At 37.5% G+C, this 25,986-nt stretch overlaps 1 protein-coding gene across 2 annotated transcripts in view; it reads right to left on the bottom strand.

Moving 5' to 3' along the window:
* Positions 1 to 2,442: 2,442 nt before the first annotated feature.
* thrab (thyroid hormone receptor alpha b) overlaps positions 2,443 to 25,986 on the bottom strand; it is a 34,676-nt gene continuing 11,132 nt past the window's right edge. For both annotated transcript variants that reach the window (XM_051124587.1, XM_051124588.1), the window contains exons 2-8: positions 23,843 to 23,904; positions 22,455 to 22,555; positions 20,653 to 20,800; positions 18,326 to 18,531; positions 13,254 to 13,400; positions 11,004 to 11,262; positions 2,443 to 10,310 (exon numbers count right to left, since the gene is read on the bottom strand). In XM_051124587.1, coding sequence (XP_050980544.1) covers positions 10,060 to 10,310; positions 11,004 to 11,262; positions 13,254 to 13,400; positions 18,326 to 18,531; positions 20,653 to 20,800; positions 22,455 to 22,555; positions 23,843 to 23,904 — 1,174 coding nt within the window. In that variant the 3' untranslated portion in view covers positions 2,443 to 10,059. The remainder of the gene's footprint in view (positions 10,311 to 11,003; positions 11,263 to 13,253; positions 13,401 to 18,325; positions 18,532 to 20,652; positions 20,801 to 22,454; positions 22,556 to 23,842; positions 23,905 to 25,986) is intronic.

Here is a 25,986-nt window from a genome sequence, read left to right as displayed (position 1 = left end):
GCAGAATCCACAAAATGTAAATTATTTTACCAAAATGCATGTTATTTTTTAATATTACTGAATAAGATATTTTACATAAAATGTTTAAATACAGTCCACAAGAGAAAATAATAGTCGAATTCATAAAAATGACCCCGTTCAAAAGTTTACATACGCTTGATTCTTAATACTGTGTTGTTACCTGAATGATCAACAACTGTTTTTTTTTGTTTGTTTGTTTAGTGATAGTTGGTAATGAGTCCCTTGTTTGTTTGTTGTTTCAGTATTTCTGTGTATTTCAACTCTTTCCAACAATAACTGTATGATTTTGAGATTCATCTTTTTACACTGAGGACAACTGAGAGACTCATAGGCAACTGTTACAGAAGGTTCAAACTCTCACTTATGCTGTAGAAGGAAATACAATGCATTAAGAGCCGGGGGGGTGAAAACTTTTTGAATCTTTTAAGATCAGGGTAAATGTAACTATTTTTTTGTCTTCTGGGAAACATGCAAGTCTCTTCTGTAGTTTCTAAAGGGCAGTACTTAATGAAAAAAAAATACAATATTTAGGCAAAAGAAGAAAAATGTACACATCTTCAATCTGTTCAAAAGTTTTCACCCTCCGGCTCTTAATGCATTGTTTTTCCTTCTGGAGTATCAGTGAGCGTTTGAACCTTCTGTAATAGCTGCATATGAGTCCCTCAGTTGTCCTCAGTGTGAAAAGATGGATCTCAAAGTCATACAATCATTGTTGAAAAGGGTTCAAATACACACAAATGCTGAAAAAAAAAAAACAGCTGTGAATCATTCAGGTAACAACACAGTATTAAGAATTAAATGTCAACTTTTGATTTTTATAAATTCAACCATAATTTTTCGTCTGTGGACTATAAGTAAATGTCTTTTATGTGAAATATCTTATTCAGGTCAGTACTAAATAACATGCATTTTATATGATCCCTCTTATTTTGGTAAAATAATTAACATTTTGCAGATTTTGCAAGGTGTATGTAAACATTTGACCTCAACTGTATATTGAAAATCTAATATTGTGACAGCCTTATTCCACGTCACCGCATGGGGAAAAAAGTAAAAGAATAAATGGGTTGCGCTTCGGGTATCTCGAGTTCGAGTCCCGGGTAGTATAGTTTTCCCGATCGCATACCCCGCCTCCAGTGTTGCCAAGTCTGCAATTCTTGCGGAACTGGGCTACTTTGACACTGTTTCCGCAGGCTGAAGCGACTCCAATAACATTATATTTAGCTCCTGGAATGTAAATTTTATTAGGGGAACCCAGCCAAAAAAAACGTGTATTTTTACTGGGGAACCCACACCAAACGCGACTGGGCTAGTTTTGAGTAGCAATCAGGCGGGTTTTGTTGTGAAAGCCTGGCAATCCTGCCTGCCTCTCTCTCCCAGTTTGCTTCCAGTCTACAATACTGTCCTAATAAAAGGTAAAAACGTCAAAACTAAATCTTTAAAAACACAGAAAATACTGAACTGCCTACTTGTAAACATGGAATTATTAGTAACGTTGCGAGTAATATTTTAACAGTATTCTCTAGTCTAATAGCGATAATAGTGAGTTTCTATTGCTGTTTTATGAAGCATCAGGCACATCCTGTAAGAGAAGCTGAATGAAGTGAACATGTGGAAGCTTTGGCAGTTGGTCAATGGACCACTGAGAGGAAACAGCACTAACATGACAGCAAAACAGATGTGCGCATGTGTCGGTCTGGTAATGTCGATAGAACTGCGAAAAAGATACATCTTGATACATCGACCCTTCTAACGACCTTGGCTCTTGGATGCATTTTATGTCATTTTAAAAACATCCAACATAACATGAAAGCAAACCTGAGAAAGACTGAACCGAAAGCACCCATTGTGAAACCTGACAAGCGTTGCATAAGAATCCCGAGTTAGCTTTCTTTGCATAATATCACCATCACAAATGTTTTCATGTGATTGGTTAAATGCATTTGCGTGCAACTAGTGTGCAAACATTCCTTTATGTCTCTGCATATAGTTTTCTCTCATGGCTTGGCAGAATCATCTCTGTACACAATACCAACAGTCCGTTTAATCTGACTAAACACAAAATGTTCGAACTAAACTGCCAAAAGGAAACCTGGATGACAGCTAATTTAGAGGATGCATGACCACTTTAGCCTTGAACAGCTACATGAAACAACAACCAAATCCCAGAGAAAGATCTGACTGAAATATCTCCATGTGCACGTAATTATACTTGCCATACTGAAACTATCCAGAAACGTTTTTCTATTATACACTGCCAGATTTTCGTTCCAAATAAATTGACAGCTAGTGTATAATTGCATCGGTAGATAATAACTTTGGACACCTCACACTCCTTCGAAAAAGCCCAAACGTGCAATAAAATGAAAAATGTAGAAAAAGCAGAAGTAACTAATGAATCTGTTCAGAGTTAGAGAGCAAAAAAAAAAAAAAGGTGGAATAGTTCTTCATTAGCAACAGGAAAATCATTAGTGATTCTATTTAAAGATAGACCTAAAAACAAATTATTGACCTCATTTCCCTTTCTGCTATTCTCCACTTCCCCACTTGACACCATATACTCAATGTGAACTGCTATGTTCCTTGAGAAAATATTAATTTCAAATATTTGATTCTTTACTGCATCAATAGAGCCTCAAAGCGTGTCCAAGGGGTCAGCAAATCCAGCCGCGTGGTCAATACAAAAAGCACAAAAAAAACACAAACTCACTCACATCCACCAGCAGACATATATTCACAGCACAAGAGCATGCACACAGAAAACACAAGCACAATTCCAAACCAATAACACAAATGTCAGCAAAAAATGATGGTCATCACATGATTAAACATCTCCTTTTTCATGTAAGGTTAGTCACTTTTCACTTTTATGGAAACAGGTGATGAGAATTTTTTTTTTTTTTGAAAAGTATTGTCATGTTTCACTCCCATTTGAATGTATTGCGTACTTGTAATTTGTTCAGATATTTTAAAGGTGCACTTTTTCATGATTATAAAAAGAACACTTTTATACAGAAGTATATGAAATTTGTTTAAATCAGTGTACATGTATCATTAAAGCCATTTTGAAAAGATATGACCTACTGAATGCTATTCACTTTGTGTTGTTAAAGGAATAGTTCACCCAAATATGAAAATTCTGTCATTAATTACTCACCCTCATGTCATTCCAAACCCATATGACCTAACACAAATGAAAATCTTTTTAATGAAATTAGAGCTTTCTGACCATCTATAGACAGCAACGCAACTGACACGTTGAAGTCCCAGAAAGGTAGTAAGCACATGTTTATAGTCCTATAGTCCTATAAAATAGTCTATGCCAGGGGTTTTCAAACTTTTTGGAGCCAGGGACCCCTTTTAGGGGAGAGGATTTTCCAAGGACACCCTCAAAGTTATAACAGCGTTTAAGGCTAAAGTTTATTGTGGGTGGGAATAATATACATAGTATGATTGTGTAAATGGTCCCCATTGTATATGTTCTTTTCCAGCATAATATAATTAAATTTGCCATATTTTCCGAAAAGTTGCACCAGGTCAGGGGGAAAAAACACAAATCGCATGTAAATCGCATTTTCCTATAATGTAAATACTAATAGGCCTAAATAAAACAAACGTTAGGAAACTAGACAAACACTAATGTGTATTTTATTTCCTCTCCCTCCGAATCATTTTAATTTAGTGGCATTCAAAGCAGAACATAAATATATTAGGGGTGTAATGGTTCAGAAAGTCAGGGTTCGGTTCTATAGGCCTACTACACAGAGGTGTCACGGTTTTGTTGTTGTCAATTCAATCAACTGACAGAACTGTTGCTAATTAGAAAGTGAAAGTGAAAGTAAAATGCGCATAGGCATTTACAAGCTATTTAAAAGTGAACCTCTCATTCAGCATGAATTATTTTCATTATTAAACTGTTTAGACGCTAGTGTGGTTCTTTTGTGTACGAATATCTGCTTAAAACAGCATCCTTTACATACGCTAAAAAAAGTGTTTGGAAAAACACCACAGCATTGCAGTGCTCACAACTGACTGGCAAAACCTACATAATGTACAAGTTAAACTGAGTCAACCAAATACCTTTTGAATGTTTAGTTGTCTCAAAGTGTACAAGTTTATATATCAAGTTTACAATGCTAGAACCGATATGTGTGCGGGAGGCGCCGGCGTGAACACTTGGATTCCTAATATCAGTGGAAAAAAAAATATCCTTCAGTTAAAAGTAAGATATCATTTAAAATTTGTGTAACTTCAAAATAACAGTGAAACGTTGTACTTTTGTAAAATAAAGAACACAAAATGCGCTTGCCATCTCAGCCTTTGTGAAACTCCTCCTAAAAATGAAGATACTGCCTATTTGGAAATAATTTTGCAGACCTCCTGGCTTTGCGTCACAGAACCCAGTTTGAAATCCCCTGGTCTATGTAGTGTCAGAAAACTCTCTGATCTTAATTTGTGTTCCAAAGTTGAACAAAAAACGTATAGGTTTGGAACGACATAAAGGTGAGTAAGTAACAACAGAATTTTCATTTTTAGATAAACTATCCCTTAAATCAACCTGTTGTCGAAAACATTCATTCACAGAATAAATTAATGTCTGACAGCAAATAGCGCATTCTGACAGTATCTGTCGTTAAAATATAAGCATTACATTTCATCCACACCACTAGGTGTCAGTATGCATTCAACATGGATGTTACATAAGCGCTTCAGAAAAATATAAATACTGAGTGCACCTTTAAGTAGGACAGGTTTGACTGGGTCTGGACCCACTGCATGCTTGTATATCAAAACTATGTTTTGCAGAAATATGAAGGCTTGCTGCCTTAATGTTTAGATAAGCATACATGTGTTCTCACCAGGGTTTTCACAATCTTCCCTTTGAAGCAGCCCCAAGAGTGCAGGAGAAATGTGTGTGTATGTGGCAGAAAGAGAGACTGATGAAGACTTAAGAAAAGAAGACCACAGGACAAGAACACCGAAAGCACATCTTCAACTCAGAGAGCAAAGAATGATGAGCTAACAAGAAGGCATGGCTGGAATTTTTCAACATTTATTTAAAAAAACGTTTGTTATATTTCCTTTTTTTGTCTTTTTTTTATTTTGTTGATACCTGAGAGAATCCTTCAATAGCTTTCCTTTCCAGTCTCATTTAAAACAGCTGTGGTATGGACATCATCCCCGCTCTCTGCTCACACTCTCATGGCTGGGTGCATTTTGCACATGAGCACTTCTTACATACTCACAAGCACGGTCTAATCATATGAAGATACTCACATTCAACTTCAAAGGACAGCGAAAATGAGGGCGGTGACATCACAGTGCTGAGGGCGGCCAATTAAATTTAAATGTTCAAAAATACTGCGCTTCTTTCGTTCAGTTGGGGATTCGCAAACTGTATTAAAGCTGAAGTGTGATTTGTGTGCCACTAGTGTCATTAAATGAAACTGCAGGTTTCCAAAACACTCCTCTCCTCTGCTATTGGCTGGATAAAGCTGACAGCCCCGCCTCAAACTCACGCCATTGGCTGAGTTGTTGCCGGGCCAGTGAAATGTTTTGAAAATGCCTCAGAGACACAGTGTTTACACTTTTTGGTGAAATCAGCCTAGAAATGGCTTACTTATAGTAATCTCTCTGCAATTTAACATTAAACCACTTGATTTTGAATATTAATAACTAAACACACTTCAGCTTTAAAACTGACTGACTTTGAGATACCACAGCTGAGAGGGACAAAAGGATATTAATGATATTTTCATTCTCAATGTATGAAATGCAGTTTTGTTTCTAAAAAGGTAGTACCAATCCACCGAACCATGAGAGCATTCGACGCAAACACATACATAGAAACACAAATGCAGTCTCTCGACAGCGGATGACATCGTTGGTGGAAAGTTGAACTAGTGGCCTCAAATGTTTGTGAGGTTTGACAAAGCAGGTCTCAGGCAGCAGTTAGGGCCATCCTTGCCTTGACTATGACACTGACTGATGAACAGACAAACTGACTGAGGCTCATGCAATTGCGGTGGGTGGGACTTTGGGAGGGGGAGTGTTCAGAAAGAGACATGTCCGCTAATCAGGGCTCAATGACACAGTCATCATGCTATCAGAGGGTTTAGCATTGCATAGACATTCTTGCTTCTGGGCGATTTTTGTCGTCCTCTACAGAAAAAAAAGAGATAGTACACAAAATTTGGTAAAAAAGGGCGAGAAACAAAACTAAACCACCACCAAAGCAAACAAAACCAATATCTACTGTTCTCTGAGGAAACTGATTGGCAGTAGCGAGGCCAGCTAAGTGCTTCTGGGTACCATACCCACCTACGTCTCTACCAGCAATCTGACCTACGTCTAGCTACCCTGTCGGAAAGAGCGGTTTGAGTGCGGGGCAGAGGGTTGCGGAGGCACAGGGTTGGATTGTTAATTTCATGGGGCACTTCTTCTTCATATTTGTATCGAACATGCACGTTTGCGAGTGCACAAAAGCACACGTACAGATGTGAGAAGCATTTACAGAGCTACGTAAGCAGATTTACTTTACAAAAATGGTGGGATCAGCCGGCACACGGGCTCACGCAATCTGGCCTTGACATCCAGTATGTGACGGTTGCATATGGTTAACACATAGTGATTTAATCTTTCAATATCTTTTCGTTTTGTATTTACATCCTTGGTTATGGCCAAAAAAAGTAAAGTACAAAAAAGAAGAACGAAACAAAACAAAACACAAGTATTGCACCTTGAAGGCGGGCAATATACGCTTAGTAAGCTGTTTGTGTAACATCATTTTGACAGCACTGTCCACTCTTGCTGGTGACCTGAAGTGAGGTTCTAGTTCCCGGGCTCGGTTCCAGCCCAGTCCTGTCAGCTACATTCAATACCATGAAGCGCTCTCTGCTGTCACGGATGCACGCGACTCCCTTTCCAGCCTTCCAGCCACACCGCATCCCGTCCGCTCCCATCAAGGCCCGTCACATCAGCGCAGGCGACACCGTTCGCAAATGCATGCAACTGGTGCAAATCTGAAACAGATGGGCTTTCGAGGCCGAAGTAGGGGGCCGTGTGCTTCCGCGATCGCACGACGCTCATGCGCACATACACCCCATCGTACAGTTCAACACATGCACTGGACGCACTTTGACAAGTGCCACGCAGATAAGCACTCCTCTCAAGTTCATTTAAGCTTTGTGTTGTGTGAGGTATGAGTAGATTGTGTTTCAGTTTTTTTTTTCTCTTCAGTTTCTGTTGCATTATTTCTCATGGTTTTTTCTAAGTCTTCTTTCATAAAAAAAGAAAACAAAATATAAAAAAGAAAATATTCCTGTTTCTTGTAAATTCCTCTTGATAAAAAGACGAAGGACAGATACACAGACAAACAGAGCAGTCGACTTATCATTACAAACTATAGTGAGGTGAAAAAGAGGTGAAATTCTCTAGTTTACACTGCACGCATGGTCAAAAAGTGACTACGGCTGTTGTTTTTCTCTCTTACATAGAGCAGTTAAGCATCGAAAACGAACACACACATTTCAGTTCAAAACAAAAAGAAAGAAACGAACAGCTCAAGCTCCGAGATTTGAACTCTTTGTTCTGGAGTCATTTTTTTATTTGTTTTCTGGGTTTGTAATTCTTTTATTATATCTTATTTTTTTCTATCTCTCTCAAATAAAATTAGAAGGTAAAGCAGCATCGAAACCCTTGCGTTCACTCCATCAGCCATTCGGATCCGCCGCTGCACCGCTCCTGTTCCAAGATGGAATTCCATGCTGGGTGTTTACGGAACGCTGACAGTTCCTCTCGTTCTGATTGGCTGCCTTCCTTTGCAACCTCATTATAGAGCGCCTCCTCGTCCTGGCTCTTTCATTCTGCTGCTCCTCGTTCACATTCACTCGGTGCTGCCATTCTTTGCATGGCTTGGCCGCTCCTTTGTCTCACAAAGGACAGGCCCGTTTCTGTCGGGTGTTCATCTCAAGCCACTTCTGGCTTCGAGGGGGCGGGGACACAGAGGTCTGTTCATGATTTGAAGTGTTTCGTCATTTGTTGAGAAAGAACACGACCGGGACGTTGCTCGACTTAATACTGACTCTGAGGGTGTGCTCAGGAGCACATGAAGGTGTGGCCTCTGTTTGACAGAGAGGTTGGGGGCGTGTCCTTGGAAAACATGCGACTGAGCTGGAGGAGCTGGAGGGTGGGACCCATCATGCCTTAGTGCAAAAACTCCTTAGTAGGTGCCAGGGGTTCAATCGCCTCTGAAGATTTGGCTCTTCCAAAGCTAAGTGCTCTCATTCAACTGCTAGCTTCCCCTTGTCCTCTGCCCCACCCTGAAGAAACCAGCCAACCCCTAGTTCCGTTTGCGAATTACTGCTTGGTATTGAAAAACCCATTTGGTTCAGGCCTGGCCACATCGGGTCCTTCATCTGTAGTTCTCTCCACGCCTCCTCTTCGTAGTCAGCGGCATATACGGTTTAGTTTGCCGTCTGCTGAAAACTGGCTTCCGTTCTGTCGGAAATCGAAGTGACACTTGGTCCCACACAAAAAGAAAAACATGAAACAAAAAAAGCCCATCCAGAATTGTTTTTTCTCTCAGTCCAGAGTGAAGAGACCTCCGAGAAATCTGACAGGCTACGATGAGGAATGGCAGGCCCTCCTGTCTACAGTGGTATTTTAACGTAACTGAGAAGAAACTGTGTCTGCGAGTGTTTCTATCCTGGCTGTCAGTGTGTGAGAACACGAGTGTGTGTGTGTAAGTGTGTGTAAATATGTGTGTGTGTGTGTGTGTGTGTGGCTGAGGGTAGCTGCCCTGTGTCCAGAGGTGAGGTAGAACCTGCCAGCACAGAGGCAGTCTTGGAGCCACAGCCAGCCAGAGGTGTGCCCACATTTGAGGTAAAACAAAAACAACACAAAGAAAAAACATCAACGATAGCCAGTCCGCTGTAGCCCGTCAGGAGTGCGCGCGAGTGTTCGCGCAGACTGGGCAACAGTAGCATCTGAGCGGAACACAGATGGGCTGGACTGAACTCTCAAAGCCCTGCATGGGAGTCCAGAACTACAGCACTGCAGTGCATACAGTAAAAATGAGGCATTCTAGTTTTGAGGTGTGTTTTAGTACATTTTTGTGTATGTGTGTGTGCTGGGTCTGGGAGTACGGTAATACTGGCTCCCTCCCGACAGCTGTAAAACACACAAATCAGTGCGGATTGGAGGTGTAGGGGTGCCTGGATTTCCATCTCTCTGCGTGACTTTCCTAGGACAAAGAGGGGCTCGAGGAGCCCACAAATAAGCCCAGACAACGGCAAGAATGAACCGCACATAAAGTTGCCGAGCGGCACCCCTGAATGAGCACTAAAATGGCGACCGAGAGCTTTCAACGGTCCGTGTCCTACAGAGAAGGGAGGGGGGTGTGTTCTCAAAAAGTCCCAAATCATTTTGAGTAGCTTTATTTAAATATAGCACCTGATTTGGTTAAAAAAATTCCTCCCGCTCCACACACAGGCTCAATATCGAAAAGAATCATGAGGTCTGTTAAAGAAGATCCGTGTTAGCTTGAGATAACGGGGGTTAATCTCACAAGAACGCTGAGATTGACTGACCACTTCACGACCTGGCGGAGGAATCTATATGCCAGCTGCCATCCAGTCTTAGCAGAGGGCACCTCCAGTGGTGGCGTGACAGTAGTGCAGTCTGTACATGTACAAATGCATTCAAGCTCATCATGAGTACTGCATCTGTAAGCACACTTACAGGAGTGTGTGTGTGTAGATGTATATTCTGTGTCTAAGGTGTTGGTAAACCAGTATAAGACATCATGCCGAGACAGAAGGGCCACGCGTGGGGAATTTAGTGGATGAGAGAGGGCTGAGTCTTCTCGAAGCAAAGAAAAAAACGTCGACTTAAACCCCCGTATGAAAGCCTTTCTGAGGATGACCCCTGCCAGTGCAGCTGCTGCTGGTGAGTTTGGTGCGTGGAGGGGGGTGAGACGGGTAGAGGAACACGGGTTACAAAACGTCACTGATTCTCCTGCCGTGGCTCGCTGGGACGTCACACATCCTGATCCTCGAAGACCTCCAGGAAAAGTGGGGGGAAGAGTTCAGTGGGGCATTCCACCTTCATGTGCAGGAAGCGGCTAGCGTGGCAGGCTCCGATCATGCGCAGGTCCGTCACCTTCATCAGCAGCTTGGGCCAGAAATGGGGAATGTTGTGCTTGCGATAGTTGATGTAGTGTTCAAACGCTAGGAGGTACATCTCCTGGCACTTCTCGATCTTCTCCACACACGTCAAGCCTGTTCGATCTGAAGAGACGAACCAGAGAAGATGCAAGGACAATACTTACTATATGGTCATATTCAATCTATATACAATATACAATGTATCACTGCTCTTGACGTCCTATTGCTTGTAATTAGTTTCTTATTCTTATTTAATAGCTGACTGTTTACTTCAGTTTTAATTTAGGCTAGTATTATTTTTTGTGATACTGATATTCGAGACAAATATTATGAAATTTCTATGTTATCAAAAATGTTGATATCATAAAGACCTTATTTAAAGCAAAAATAACTATACTGTGATATTATCGTGAAATAAAATTATAAATAAAAATAAAAGATTTCGGTCATATCGCCCACCCCTAGTTCCAATCTTGACCTTATGAAGAATATTAATGTTTTTTTTTTTTTTAACCTCCAGAACCCAACTGTTGTTTAGATTTTCTTGCATGCTTCAGTGCTGCTTATGTTATGCAGTTATTGTTAACCGAGTTCCTGCCTATATATACATTCTATTTCAAGTTAGCATTCTACCATAGAAGGCAGCTGCATATTTAGACAGCAGACAGTGAGGCAGCTCACTAGCTTTAGGAACAGAACCTAACAGATCTCTTAAATCCCTACCGCTGTTTGTTGCTGCTAATGCAGTTTTGAGATTACCCTTACAAGGCTGATTTTGATTTATGAGCACAATTAATATAATGTGTCCTCTCTCACCTGAGCTCATAAGCAGCACGGCCTGCAGCAGGGCCACCTCTGTGTCGTCCAGGTTGAACTGCGCCAGACTCTTGCCTAAGTCAAAGATGGCATCAGACACAACGCCCAGCCCTCCATTCTTTAGCTGCTCTCGTTTGACAGCCATCTCTCCGCTCAGGGTCAAGGTCTCGCTTTCCGGGTCATATCGAACTGCAGCACGTAAGGACATAATCTCCATACAGCAGCCCTTCAGCAAGATGATCTGATCCTCACAAGGCAGCTACAGAAATTAGAAATCACATGATAATGCAGACTTTTTTTTTTTTTCACATTTTCTGTTGTGGCATCATGAAAAAAACTTCTTGAAAGCATTTCAAATATTGCTATTATGGTTGTAAATTGATCAAAATATTTAAGTTGTATACACTATCAGTCAAAAGTTTTTGAACACTAAGATTTTTAATGTTTTTAAGTCTCACCAAGCCTGCATTTATTTGATCCAAAGTACAGCAAAAACAGTAACATTCTGAAATATTTTTACTATTTAAAATAACTGTTTTCTTTTTTAATATATTTTAAAATGTAATTTATTCACATGATTTCAAAGCTGAATTTTTAACATCATTACTCCAGTCACATGATCCTTCAGAAATCATTCTAATATTCTGATTTGCTGCTGAAAACATTTATTATTATGTTGAAAACAGCTGAGTAGAATTTTTCAGGTTTCTTTGATGAACAGAAAGTTCAGAAGAACAGCCTTTATCTGAAACAGAAATCTTTTGTAACATTACAAATCTCTTCATCATCACATCTGCTCAATTAAAAGTATCCTTGCTAAATAAAATTAGTAATTTATATAAATAAATAAATATATATATATATATTATTTCAGATAAATGCTGATCTTTGAATCTTTCTATTAATCAAAGAATCCTGAAAAAATGTGCTCAACTGTTTTAAATATTTATAATTAAAATAAAAAAAAATCTTGAACAGCAAATCCGCATATTAAAATGATTTCTGAAGGATCATGTGACACTGAAGACTGGAGTAATGATGCTGAAAATTTTGCTTTGATCACAGGAATAAATTACATTTTAAAATATATTCAGGCAGTTATTTTAAATAGCAAAAATCACAATATTACTGTTCTTTTTTAATGTTCTTTAAAAAACATTAAAAAACTTTTGACTGGTATATATATTTTTTGCATTAATTCTTCTCCTTTTCAATTGGGAAAACCCAAAAACAATTATATTGATTATAAATTATTCAAAAGAATTTAATAATATAACAATATGACAGCAACAAATGGTGTATTTAAATTGTGGGTGATTTGACTTATCAAGCTTCAATTAAACTACATATATTAAAAATATAGTCCGTTGCGTGTGTATAATCTTGTAAATAATACGCTTTTTGTGTGTGTTTGCTGACTAGTCTTTAATATTCACACAGCACAGAATGAAGCACTTATAATGTCAAACTAAATAAATGCAGTTTTAAAAAATGATAGTGTTTTACAAATTTACTTAAATGCAAGCATTCATTTGTTAACTTTGACAGGTTTAATTATATACTGGCAAAGAATGACGATCCAAACACTAAAAGGAACTGAGGAGTGAAAAAAAATGGCTAAAATGGCAGCAGACTGAAGTAATATTTACACTGATGTATAAAACGTTTCACATCATTTACAAAAGCATCAAAAAGTCAAGTATTGTTCAGCATTATGTGCTAGGTGCTTATTACAAAATGTGGAAAATACAGAAGGCATAGTGCTCAACTTAGAAAAGAGGCCGAGATACTTGTGGATGGCAGGGTAAATTTATGGTGTAGACAATAATAAATCCGTTGCCATAAGGGTGCTGTGTAGTCTACTGTGCAAGAATGTTCACACTTGCGGTTAAAGGAGAGTTGGTGAATGTTGAATATGGAGAGAATGCCACAATAGCAACGACTGATGTAATGTGGCAATATCACACACATGTTCACCAAAGCCACAACTGTACAATTCATCCTAACATGATAGATAGCATATATACGCAAACCCACCCACACTAAGATACTCCTGAAATATGTGTTAGTGTGTTCTGAAAATTTGGCAACTCTTAAAAGATGGACATCAGCATATTTTCTGCAAATTAGGCCAACGGACATTAGCGTACTGTGATTACGAGGCTTAATTTGACAAGCTAATTGCTACTGAACACAAACACTTCAAACAGGGTGTAAAATCACGAAAACAAAACCTAACAGCACACTCACCTCCGAAAACATGGGCAGTTTTTTGGCAAAGTCAACAACACGTGTGATGGCTGGGGTAATGATCTTGGTAAACTCGCTGAAGGCCTCCAAATCCACTTTGTCCCCGTCTGACGTGGGGGCCACCGGAGACTGTCCGATGTCTTCCGGCTGCAGACACAGACAGAGGGTTAACTGTGACTTTTGTAACTTTTTGTAACAGGAAAATACATATACTGATACTCCGAGCGGGATGCATGTGTGGGGTCTGGCTTTCCAGTTATGCCTTGGAAAACCACAGCGTTTGGTATCCTCAGGGTGGATTAGAGGTCAGCCATGTAAAAACTTTGGACAAACAGCCAAGTAGCCCTGGCATCCACAGCAACATTCTATGTATGCAGTTAGAGGCGTGTAACATGAGTCAGAATAGAAGTAATTATAAGTACTCAAGAGGCAGAGCTGCAATTACAGCATTACATTTTGGCCGGGGCATATATATTTTTTGAACGCGAGACACGGCTATGACTCATGGACTGCATATCTGCAGTCTGTTTCTGCTGCAATCAACACCTCTGACACAAGACTAACAAAAGAGGATATTAACATTCCCAGGAATTAAATAAGTGAAGGAAAAAGTGATGAAAAGCAATGAAAGAAGTGATGAAATTATCAAATTAAATGTCACAAATTATCTACATATGTCAACATATATATTATGGAATTATGTATATTATATAATATACATAATTAATTAAAAAATACATTTTGAAATATATGAAAACAGAATTTTTTAGTTCACAATATTACTATTTTACAGTATTTTGCTCAAATATAAATTCAGCATAAAAAAGACTTCTTTCGACAACATTTAATAAGTATACCAACCTAAATATATTACTAAAATTATAGTAAGAAATTATAAATATATACACACACATACACACTGCTGCTCAAAAGTTTAGTGTTTTAATGATTTTTAATGTTTTTAAGAGAAGAACAGTATTATTGTAAAATATTACAATCATGTTTTTTTTATTTTAATATATTTTAAAATATAATTTTTCTGTGATGCAAAGCTGAATTTTCAGCATCATTACTCCAGTCTTCAGTGTCACATGATGCTTCAGAAATCATTCTAATATGCAGATTTATTACTTTTATTATTAATATTGGAAACAGTTGTGCTGCTTAATATTTTTTTTGGAACCTATGATGCTTTTTTAGGATTTTTTGATGATTGACAATTCAAAAGAACATCATTTATTTGAAATAGAAAACTTTTTTTTAACAATATAAGTCTTTGCTTATCGATGTATTACATTCTTGGTGAATAAAAGTAATCATTTATTCAAAAAAAGACAGGATAAAAATTTACTGACCACAAACGTTTAAACGGTAGTTATATTGTTACAAAACATTTTTTATTTTAAATAAACGCTGTTCTTTTTAATGTGTTATTCATCAAAAAAATACCACAGGCTCCAAAAAAAATATTGAGCAGCACAACTGTTTCCAACATTGCTAATAAATCAGCATATTAGAATGATTTCTGAAGGATCATGTGACACGGAAGACTGGAGTAATGATGGTGAAAATTCAGCTTTGTTATCATAGTAATAAATTACATTTTAATATATATTCACATAGAAAACCGTTATTTTACACTGAAATAATATTTCAATTTTTTCTGGATTTTTCATCAAATAAATGCAGCTTTAATGAGCGTTAGAAACTTCAAAAAAACATTAGAAATCTTACTGATCCCAAACTTTTGAATACCAATGTATATAAGAAATAAATACATTTTGTAATGTCACAACCAGCACGTGTGTGAATAAACAACCCTGTCTAAAAATTTCAGTTTTAAAACGTCCATGTGGTGGACGTCACCCCTTGTGGCACAAATGTCACAGTCTCTAAAGACTTCAAACTGTGCAATCACATTGACTTCTTTGTTTTTGATAAAGCAAACAGACAGCAATAAACAAAGGCACTGAAATCAAGACAAGACTGTAGAAAAAAGTGCAGTGCTGGCATACACAAACGCTATTTTGTTTCACTGCGAGACTGTGAGAGCAAAAGGTTCGGGACGCTTCATTTGCGGTTCAAATAATTACTCTTATTAATATTACCGTTTTTAGCACTAAAGCTGATAGGAACCCTTCACGTAAAGTATACAAATCAGAAATTACAGCACAGACCGCACAGAGAGGCGACGTTTAGAAAGTAAATAAAACACAAAGGAATCTGTTCAAGGTTTCAGAATGTGCCTCTGAGGAACTTTCTGTAAGATTTGTGTGTTTGTGTTTACATGCACTGTCCCAGGACTGTTTTAACTGTGCCGCACTGGTGTATTTGTGTAAGTTTTAACAAGCATGAACCAAAGTGTGTGTCTCCTCTTTCAGGGGGGTGGGGGTAGTTCTGGATATGTCCCAACGCAGCCTTTGCCTGTAAGACCCCAGTGTAAACTATCCCCTCTGCTGGTCCACCCTGGCCTTCTCACTGCTGAGAACTTGGCACTGCGCTTTCTCACTACAGAGATCTTAAGACAGCCCAGTTGGACTACTGACAGGACAGAGTAAGTGTTCCCATGGAGAGAGAGACTGCAGTTTATCGGGGTCATTCGGGGTCTCGGCCTTGCCCTGTTATTGGAGGCATATCTTGGTAGTAAAGGTTATATAGGCTGAATTCTTTATGGACCGTTTTATAGGAGTTCTCAGCTGGCTGGGGAAGTGGTTTCTCTGTCCCCCGTGGCTGATCGTCACAGGGTCTAGCGCAAGCCGAATGTTTAGATTGGTGCGTGTCAGGGCTTTGATAGCGCTCGTAACCGCCGGGAAGGCGGCGGGTGTTTTGGTGGGACTGAGAAAACCAACTTCAGCTCTGTGATGGAGAATTTCCAAATTCCATCTTCTGCTCAAATATCGTGCATTTGCTCGCTTGAATGTTTGTAAGCTATTTTGAAGTATACAGTTGAAGTCAAAAGTTTACATACACCTTGCAGAATCTGCAAAATGTTGATTAGTTTACCAAAATAAGAGGGATCATATAGAATGCATGTTATTTTTTATTTAGTACTGACCTGTATACAACATTTTACATGAAAGACAATTACATACAGTCCACAAGAGAAAATAATACATTAATTTATAAAAATGACCCTTTTCAAAAGTTTCTGATTCTTAATACTGTGTTGTTACCTAAAAGATCCACAGCTGTGTTTTTTTTTTGTTTAGTGATAGTTGTTCATGAGTCCCTCGTTTGTCCTGAACAGTTAGAAAAACCCTTCAGGTCCCACAAATTATGTTTTTTCAGCACTTTTGTGTATTTGAATCCTTTCCAGCAATGACTGTATGATTATGAGATCCATCTTTTCACACTGAGGACAACTGAGGGACTCATATGCAACTATTTCAGAAGGTTTAAATGCTCACTGATGCTTTAGAAGGAAACACAATGCATTAAGAGCTGGGGGTGAAAACTTTTGACCAGAATGCATACATGTTTCTTATCTTGAAAATGTATATTGCCTAAATATCATATATTATATCATATATCATACATTTAGTACTGCCCTTCAGAAGCTACAGAAAATACTTGCATGCTTTCCCAGAAGAAAGCATGCAAGTGAAATTTACCCTGATATTCAAATTCAAAAGTTTTCACCCCCTTCTGTCACAGTTGCATATCAGGCCCTCAGTTGTCCTCAGTGTAAAAATATGGATCTCCAAATCATACAGTCATTGTTGGAAGGGGTTCAAATACACAAAATGCTGAAAAATCACAGAATTTGTGGGATATGAAGGATTTTTCTGAAGAACAGCAGGCAGTTTAACTGTTCAGGAGAAACAATGGACTCATGAACAACTATCACTAAAAAAAACAACAACACAGTATTATCATTCAGGTAACAACACAGTATTAACAATCAAGCATATGTAAACGTTTGGACAGGGTCATTTTTATAAATTCAAGTATCATTTTCTCTTGTGGACTATATGTAAACATCTTTTATGTGAAATATCTTATTCAGGTCAGTACTAAATTAAAAATAACATGCATTTTGTACGATCCCTCTTATTTTGGTAAAATAATTGCCATTTTGGAGATTCTGCAAGGTGTATGTAAACTTTTGACTTCAACTGTATTTCAAAGAACTGTTTTTGCAACAAAAGAAATTGGGTTCCAAATCAACACTGGACCCCATTAAAAAACTGACCTTTTTGCGATTCACAGAAGAAAAAGACAGAAAAGATAAGTGTGTGAGAAAACTCCAATAGAATTTCATTATTTTCTTTCTCTTTAAGATCAACAAGTCTCTCAGATATCCACAGCCTGTGTGCCTGTGTGTCTCCTAAACTCTTTTATATTCCATTCTCTCTTCCTTTATCCTGCCCCCCCTTCACAGTGGGTGGCATATTGTCTGAGCGAATGAGCGATTAATACTGTCTCAACTCTCTTTCCTTCCTTCTTCATAAACAGAGGCACTTTACAAAGGCCCTGCATGGCAACGCCGCATTCCTGTTATACCCGTCACTAACAGTTGCTTTAACAGTCGCTGTTGCCCGGTCACAACTGATATGTGCAGACTGGTATTGTCACTCATTACATTGATTAGCAAGCTGTGTAAACAAATGCTAATCCACACTGACAGAAAAGGCCATAGCGATGCGCTAAGCTGAAAATAAAATGTAGGATTTCTTTTTTAAAGGGACAGTTCACCCAAAAATGAAAACTCGGTCATTAATTACTCAACCTTATGTCGTTCCAAACCTGTAAGACCTTAATTATTAAGATATTTTTGATGAAATCCGAGAGCCTTTTGACCCGGAATACACAGCAATGCACCCAGAAAGGTAGTAAGGACGTCGATAAAACAGTCCATTTGACATCAGTGGTTCAATCTTAATTTTTATAATGACTTTATTCAACAATTTCTTCTCTTATGTGTCAGTCTTTGAACGTGTGTTCACAAGAGTACCAAAACGCAGGTCTTACAAATTTGGAACGACATGAGGGTGAGTAAATAATGACAGAATTTTCATTTGTCCCTTTAACTTCTGTATTTCAGGTGCATATATATCAAGGTTCTTGTTTACCAAGAATTTGCGTTTCTGTTTCCAGTGAGAGCCCTGTGCATTGGTGTGGCGGTGAGCTTCTGTCACCATACGGATCAGCTCCCACTCTGAGCTGGTGGGTTCTGGCCGATTCTTCATGGATTTGACCATCTCCTCCTTCTTCCTCTTCTCGCGGTTCTCCTCAATCAAGCGCCGCTTCGCAACACGCTTGGAGTCGTCCAGAACCACTACACCCAACACAAAAATGGGTTAATTCTTCCACTCGAGTGATGGATAAAACACATTATTCAATTTAATATATGGTTGCTTTTCCATTCAATTTTTAATTTTCAGGGCTCGACAATAAGGAGTGCCCGATGGCCCGGGGGCCAGCATGAAAGACGCTAGGGACAGTTGATGAATATGTCACTTGCATGTGTTTTTTAACCTTGATAATTTCATATTTTAAGCAATCACAGAGAGACGCGTCTCTGACGGAGAAATAGCATACAAAAGTATTACCTTTGTAGCTTTAACAATGATCAATACATAATTTATACAGTGGAGACAGATGCACCGATCGACCGGACGTATTTCAACTGCATGCAATCTTCATTCAAAATGTCATGCTTAGAATAGCGCTTGCTATTCAATTCTGTATATTATTATTTTTTAAAGAAATACGTAGTTGTTTAATTGTATACACTTAATTACTGTCCTAACCCACTCCTAACCCTTAACATACCCATTGGTAAACCTGTTTGAAATATTTAACCTAATTTATTTTCAATATATTCTATATATGAAGAGTTCAGATGCAAAACCAGCCTAAAGCCATTTCGGTCAAAAATGAGATAATGATACTGAGTGAATGCTCCTGACACATATTATACGTCCATCAAATACTTTTTCTTCAAACTCGCTAAAATACCAGCCTCAGCCCTATCAGAAGTACCAGCACTTACATAGAAACCTGTACATCTGAGCCTGATAAAAATGCATTTTTTAAAGAAAGACGTCAGATGGATTTAGCTGGTTTTGCATCTGAACTCTTCATATATTCTGGTGTTAAATTCCATTTTCTTGTAAAGAAAGACTTGTATTTTTGCAGACTTCAGTTCATTTGCCGCAGCACAGCGAGTTACGTCTGATGTGTGACACACATAAAGTGCAATAAACGGTAAAACAATTGTGCTACAAATTAGTACATTAATAAATGCAATTTTATTTGAATACAAATGTTAGTTTATAACATTCAGCAGAACAATGATCTGTTTTGCACAGCTAAATAGGTTAATGGAGTTTGCTGACATGCCTTGAACATTAAAAAAAAGATGGAAAGATTAAAAATGAATAGTTTTTGTTTTATGCTTAAATCAGATCTCCTCTAGATGGTGTTTGTCACAAAAAATGTGTTTGTTTGGGTGTGTTTTTCCCTAAGGCATCTTTTTATTTTTAATAAAATATTAATAATAATTAAACTTTTTTGAACAAACAAATAATCTTTGGACTTTAGTTAGGCTAATAGGTTTAGGAGAGGTATCGAAATTGGAATCGAGAATTGTACAATTTTATTTGGTATGTAAAATTCTGGTGTCATATAAGCTTATTTATTAAAATAAAATAAAACATGAGTCAAAAACACTGAAACAGCAACTATTTAATTTTTTTGTGGTAGGGCCAGTGAAAATTTTGACCGGGCAAGAAAAATTTGAACCACTGGCCCGACCGGGCCAGCACAGAAAAGATCCTTAGCGTTAAGCCCTGATTTTTAAAGATGTTTAGACATTTTCCTGGAAAACAAGATAAATACGGAATAACAAAATTATTCTGAGGTGCAGAATGGCAGTGACAGAACGAGTAAGAGCATCGGGGAGGGATCAAAGTAGAACCAAGACATCCATAAAACATTATAGAACAGAGGGGGAGAGAGGGAGTGACAGAGGAAGAAAAAATGTGGTCTGGGTTGAACATGTGCTGTACATATGTGCGGCATATGGACATATGTAGGGGGAACCCCAGACTGAGCACTTCAGTTTGCATAAGATTAATGTACATTCGCTGTCAGCATGCATTTGTGTATGTAAGGCGCAGGGCTGCATTTGTGATCCAGTACGGTGGGGTTCAAGCATCTGATGCAGAACTTCAAATGCGTCTGTTTTGCGTTATTTTCTAATTTAATAATTTCATTACAAATTATATTAACTTAAGACGAGCTAGAGAACAAGACAATTGTTGATGATCAGTGAACAGACTGTGTACAGTGAGACTGACTTGAGGTTCCCTTGTGTGTTTTCATTTGTCTGTGTGTGGTTTTGCATGTTTGGTGATTTTGTATGTTATTTGCATGTGTTTACGAGGTCACTCACGATCCATGGCCATGCCCACGGCGATGCATTTCTTGAAACGGCACAGCTGGCACTGGTTGCGGGTGATCTTGTCGATGATGCAGCAGCCATCGTATTTACAGGAATAAGAGGGGTGGAGGTTCTTTTGGATGGTGCGCCTGAAGAATCCCTGAGAGAAAGAAGGATGAAAAGTGTTTTTAGAGGCAGAAAGTTGTTATTTGCCACAAACTGGTTTTTGAGAGTTTTTTTGTCTCTTTTTTTTCGTTAAAAAATATTTTCAGTAGAGTTGCAAAAAGGCTAACAGTTCAGTAGTCAAAACAAATATCAGTGAAATGTAGTCTTAATGCCAAATTCAATACCACAGCAAAAAGTAACAGGCTTTTGAATGTTTACCTAGCGAATTCCTGATAATAATAAAATAAAATAAATAATTGAAAAGCAATACTGTGTATCATAATAAAACAGAAATATATATATACTACCAGTCAAACGTTTTTGAACAGTACGTTTTTAAATGAAATCTCTTGAGCTCACCAAGGCTGCATTTATTTGATTCGAAGTACAGTAAAAACTTAAAATTTTGAAATATTTTTACTATTTAAAATAACTGCTTTCTATTTGAATATAATTTAAAATGTAATTTATTACTGTGATTTCAAAGCTGAATTTTTTATCATTACTCCAGTCACATCATCCTTCAGAAATCAGAAATATTCTGATTTGCTGCTCAAAAAAACATTTATAGTATTATAATTTCTTCTATAATTTCCACCCCCAAAAATATATGTACTGACTTCAAGCTTTTGTATGGTATAATGTTACAAAAGCTTTTTAATAATAATAATAATTTTTTATTATTATTATTATTATTATTATTATATACATATAAGAATATATATAAAAATAATCCTTTTTAATTATGCCAAAAATTACTGCATTTTAAAACATACTTAAATATAAAGCATTTTAAAACATAAATAAACTGCATTTTAAAACATACTTAAATATAAAGCAGTTATTTTAAAAATATTAGTAAAAATATTTCAACAATATTACTGCTTTTTTAAATAAAAAAATGAGACTTCTTAAAAAAAATAAATAAATAAATAAAAAAAAACTTCTTAAAAACTTTTGACTGGTTGCAACTTTTTCACCGCAATTAAATTTTTGTTTTCAAAAGGGTTCAAAAAGTGCTAACATTTCAGTAGCTAATTTAAAAAACAAAAAACAAATAAATACAATTAATTCTTAATCAGCAAATAATTTCAATACAGCAAAAACTACCAGGCTTTTGAATGCATTCCTACAGAAAAATAAAATAAAATAAAATAAAATAAAATAAAATAAAATAAAATAAAATAAAATAAAATAAAATAAAATAAAATAAAATAAAACAGAGCTCAAGTTAGTCAACACTTTGTCCTGACAACCCTAGCTTGGTGTCTGATTAGAAGCCTGATTAGAAAATTAAACGTTTGTCTTTTGATGGGACCTGCAAGCTCTCAGAGCTCTTCAAATCCAAAGCCTCTTTAGGCAGGAGTCCCAGTCAAAGACTTTCACAGCACAATTGTCACTCCCAATCCACTCCCTTCATGTACAGAGAGACAGACAGTGGATAAGATGCTTGACACTGTTTTTAGCCTTGTGATTTGACAGGTTTGCAAATGATAGGAGTACAAGTTTCAAAATGACAACAGGATGTTTTGTTAAACAGATCAGACTTGCGCCAAACGTGAAGTGACAGTTTAGTCTGTATATATATGTGCAGAGCTGAGATGTCTGTTAACAGTCACTGTGTAAAAGTGATAGCAGAGATGTCCTACCTTACAGCCCTCGCAGGTGATGCAGCGGTAGTGATAGCCGGTCGCTTTGTCCCCACACACCACACATGGCTCATCCTTCTCCAGATAGCTGGGGATGTACCCTACCATACACAAAAACTCTGTTAACTCATAGCAACGAGCACAGACAACAGAAAATCAAGTCATTTATAGATTATTTACATTTGTGTTCAGAACGGCAGACACGGCTCACTTCAGACCTATCTGAGTACCTATTTAGGGCCTAGTCTTGTTAACCTTGATTGGTGAAAGCTCTGAAGAGCCCTGAGTGACTCTAAGAGAGTCACTTGACAGCAGTTAAGATCAGCTAGTGTTTCTGACACGTCTCTTTCGTCTTAAGCTAGTTAACTGCCTCCATGCAAATGTGTGAAGTCCTTTCATAGATAAGAAACAAAATACTGATTCCAATACATGCTATGGCTTACAAATTGCCCACTATTTCACTAAATATACACAACTATTCATAAGTTTGGAGTCAGTATGTTTTTTTTTTTTTAAGTCTTTTATACTCACTAAGGCTACATTTATTTAATCCAAAACACAGTAAAGAGAGTACAATTATGAGATGTGCAAAAATTAATAAAAATTCTATTCATTCAGAAACCATGCTAGTTTACTGATTTGAGGGAACAGAAATGCTACATTATCATCTGCAAATGTTACCAGCAGGTGGTGCAAAGATGGGGCTAAATAAAAATACAGACTATGTAAAGTAATTCTAAGTTTTGTAGACTTGTTTTAAACTAACTACATAATTATCATTCTTTTTAAACAGCATACCCTTTGTACCAAATGAAACAGCAATGTAGGTTAGCGTGGAATAGTAAATCTTACACCACACTGCTTTAGTGTGTTTCTTTCCCAAATGCATGTGACAGCACCAGCATTTGAGAACTATGAGGTTAGAGACGATGCTGGGACTAATCTAGTTTATTTGGCTGCTGTGGGCTGAAACAACATAAAAATGTGGCTACTGGAGGCCTGATGGGTCTAAACCAAGCGGAGATATATGTACTGAACTTTAAACCAACTTTATGGAACTTCTTCAACTGGAGAGCCAATCCTTAGACCAATACAAGGCCAATCTTAACACAGACCATTAGCCTGGGAATGTGACTGTTTTAACGTAAGTTATGATGTCCTGAAGGAATATCACTAGAACATCACATAACAACAAGTCTATTGAGCTATTTGACGCTGGAGTTGATGTGAGGATGATCACGGGGCAACTGAAAGCCCTTCCATCCCTCTGGGTTTCTCGTGTGCTTCTTAGAAATGTGCAGTCAGTGATGCATTCTGGGTGGACAGAGGAGTGGTAAGCATACTGCTGCAGCTCTCGGCAAGAGCATCCGTGTCTTTCGTGATCTTACCAGACATGCTCTTCACCGAACACTGGCTGTTCTTTCTCTTCCTTTTCGGGCCATCGAGCCACCTGGAACCAAAAAAAAAGAGAGAGACAGAAAGAAAGAGGATGTATTAGTACATTCCACATAGATGGCACACGGGAAGTCTTTGTGCTGATTCGATGGTGGCAATTCCCTGTGGTATCACTTTATATTTTTAACCAGCACAAATTCAGCTCCAAGTGCTCCAACAACATGACAACCCTGTCATTTTGATTTGAGGGCGTGAGGATCACAAAATAGAAGATAGCAAATACAGGCAACTGTCAGAGGCACGGTGCACGTGTTCCTGACACGTTCATGTCTCGATTGCAAAAGGATTGAGCCCACTCCCCTTCTCTCTTCTCAATCATTTCCTGAAACTTTCTAATTAATTTTAACATACCTAATAAAATAATAAAGGCCCAAGCACAAGATAATTCCCTATAACAAAATACCAAACATTAAAAAACAACACTGATTAAACCACAATAAAGAATAAAGAATCAAGAAGTCATTTTCAATGTGATTTGACAAAAAAGGGCTTCAGAATATTATATAAGGTTTAAAAATCATACAGTAATACAGATTTTTGTTTTTGAATAATATCTAAAATAAAACAACAACAAAAAACTATAACTAAAAAAATAAAAATAAAAATAGACCAGACCAAACCAAACAAATGGGAAAACAAAATCAAATCATAAATAAATGTAACAATAAATAAATAAATAAAATCAAACCAGACCAGACCAGACCAAAGCAAATCACACCAAACCAAACCAGGCCAAAACAAACAAAACCAGACCAGACTAAACCAAACCAAAACAAACAACTATAAAAACCAAACCAGACCAAAAAAACCAAACCAGACTAAACCAGAACAAAAAACAACCAAAATAAACCAGTACAATAAACCCAATCAAACCAAGGCCAGACCAGACCGAACCAAAACACACCAGACCAAACCAAACAACAACAACAAAAAAATCAAACCATAAATAAATAAATACCAAAACAAAACACACCATACCAAACCAGGCCAAAACAAAACAAAAAACTATAGAAAACCAAACCAAACCAAAACACACCAAACCAAACCAAACCACACCAAAACAAACCAAACTAGACCAGACCAAAACAAAAAATATATAAAAATCAAACCAGACCAAACCAAACCAAACCAAACCAAACCAAAAACAAACAAACAAACAAACAAACAAAAAAAAAACAATTCAAACCAACAAACAAATAAATACCAAAACAAAACACACCAAACCAAAACAAACCAGACCAAGGAGGTTTTTCATAAAACCAGTTTACCGAATAAGCCAGGCTTACTTCAGTTAGTGGAATTTATTTTGAGCCAAATCAAGTAAGTCTGACTAACTGAAATAAGCCTGTTTATTTGGTAAACTTGTTTTATGAAACACCCCACAAATCAACCCAAACCAAAACAAACCAGACCAAAACAATCCAAACAAAACAAAACATGACAGAAACCAAAAAATAAAACAAATCAAAAAGAAAAAAACAAAACAAAACACTATTAAAAAAGAAACAAACAAAACAAAACACTATAAACACCAAACCAAATCAAACCACAGCAAAACAAAGCAAAGCAAAACAAAATAAAATAAAATAAAACAAAACACAAAAACAAAACATTTAAAAAATGTATCTTAAAAACTATATCCAGTTTTGCAGCCCATCATTAACATCACATCATCCAGTAGTAGCAACACCCATTAAGACTGAAGAGGCAAGAACACTGACACAGACCTTCAGCACTAAAATGACCAAACATCATTAATTATCAATGAGAGTCGGCGATTTCCGGAGTCATGAGAGGCAGAGAGAGTTGCTGATGTAACAAAGCCGAGCGGGGCAAATGAGCAGTGACGCAATGCGGCGACTACCAATGAGACCGCGGACGGTGATCCGACTTACACAGCTGGACATCGTGGCTTAACAATACAGCCACTCTACGACCTCCAGCGACATATACGTGTGAACGCCACAGTCTCCAAGCACATCGCGTTTGGCTGTGATTAAAGGGCTGGAGTGGCTCAGCTCTACGCTGGGAGAAAGTAGAGTTATGTAACAAAGTGTCCAAATAATGCAGGCAAATC

Source organism: Labeo rohita, chromosome 12, assembly GCF_022985175.1.
Source record: "Labeo rohita strain BAU-BD-2019 chromosome 12, IGBB_LRoh.1.0, whole genome shotgun sequence".
Taxonomy (NCBI): domain Eukaryota; kingdom Metazoa; phylum Chordata; class Actinopteri; order Cypriniformes; family Cyprinidae; genus Labeo; species Labeo rohita.
Note: the sequence above shows the minus strand (reverse complement) of the source record. Positions and strands in the feature narration are given on the sequence as shown.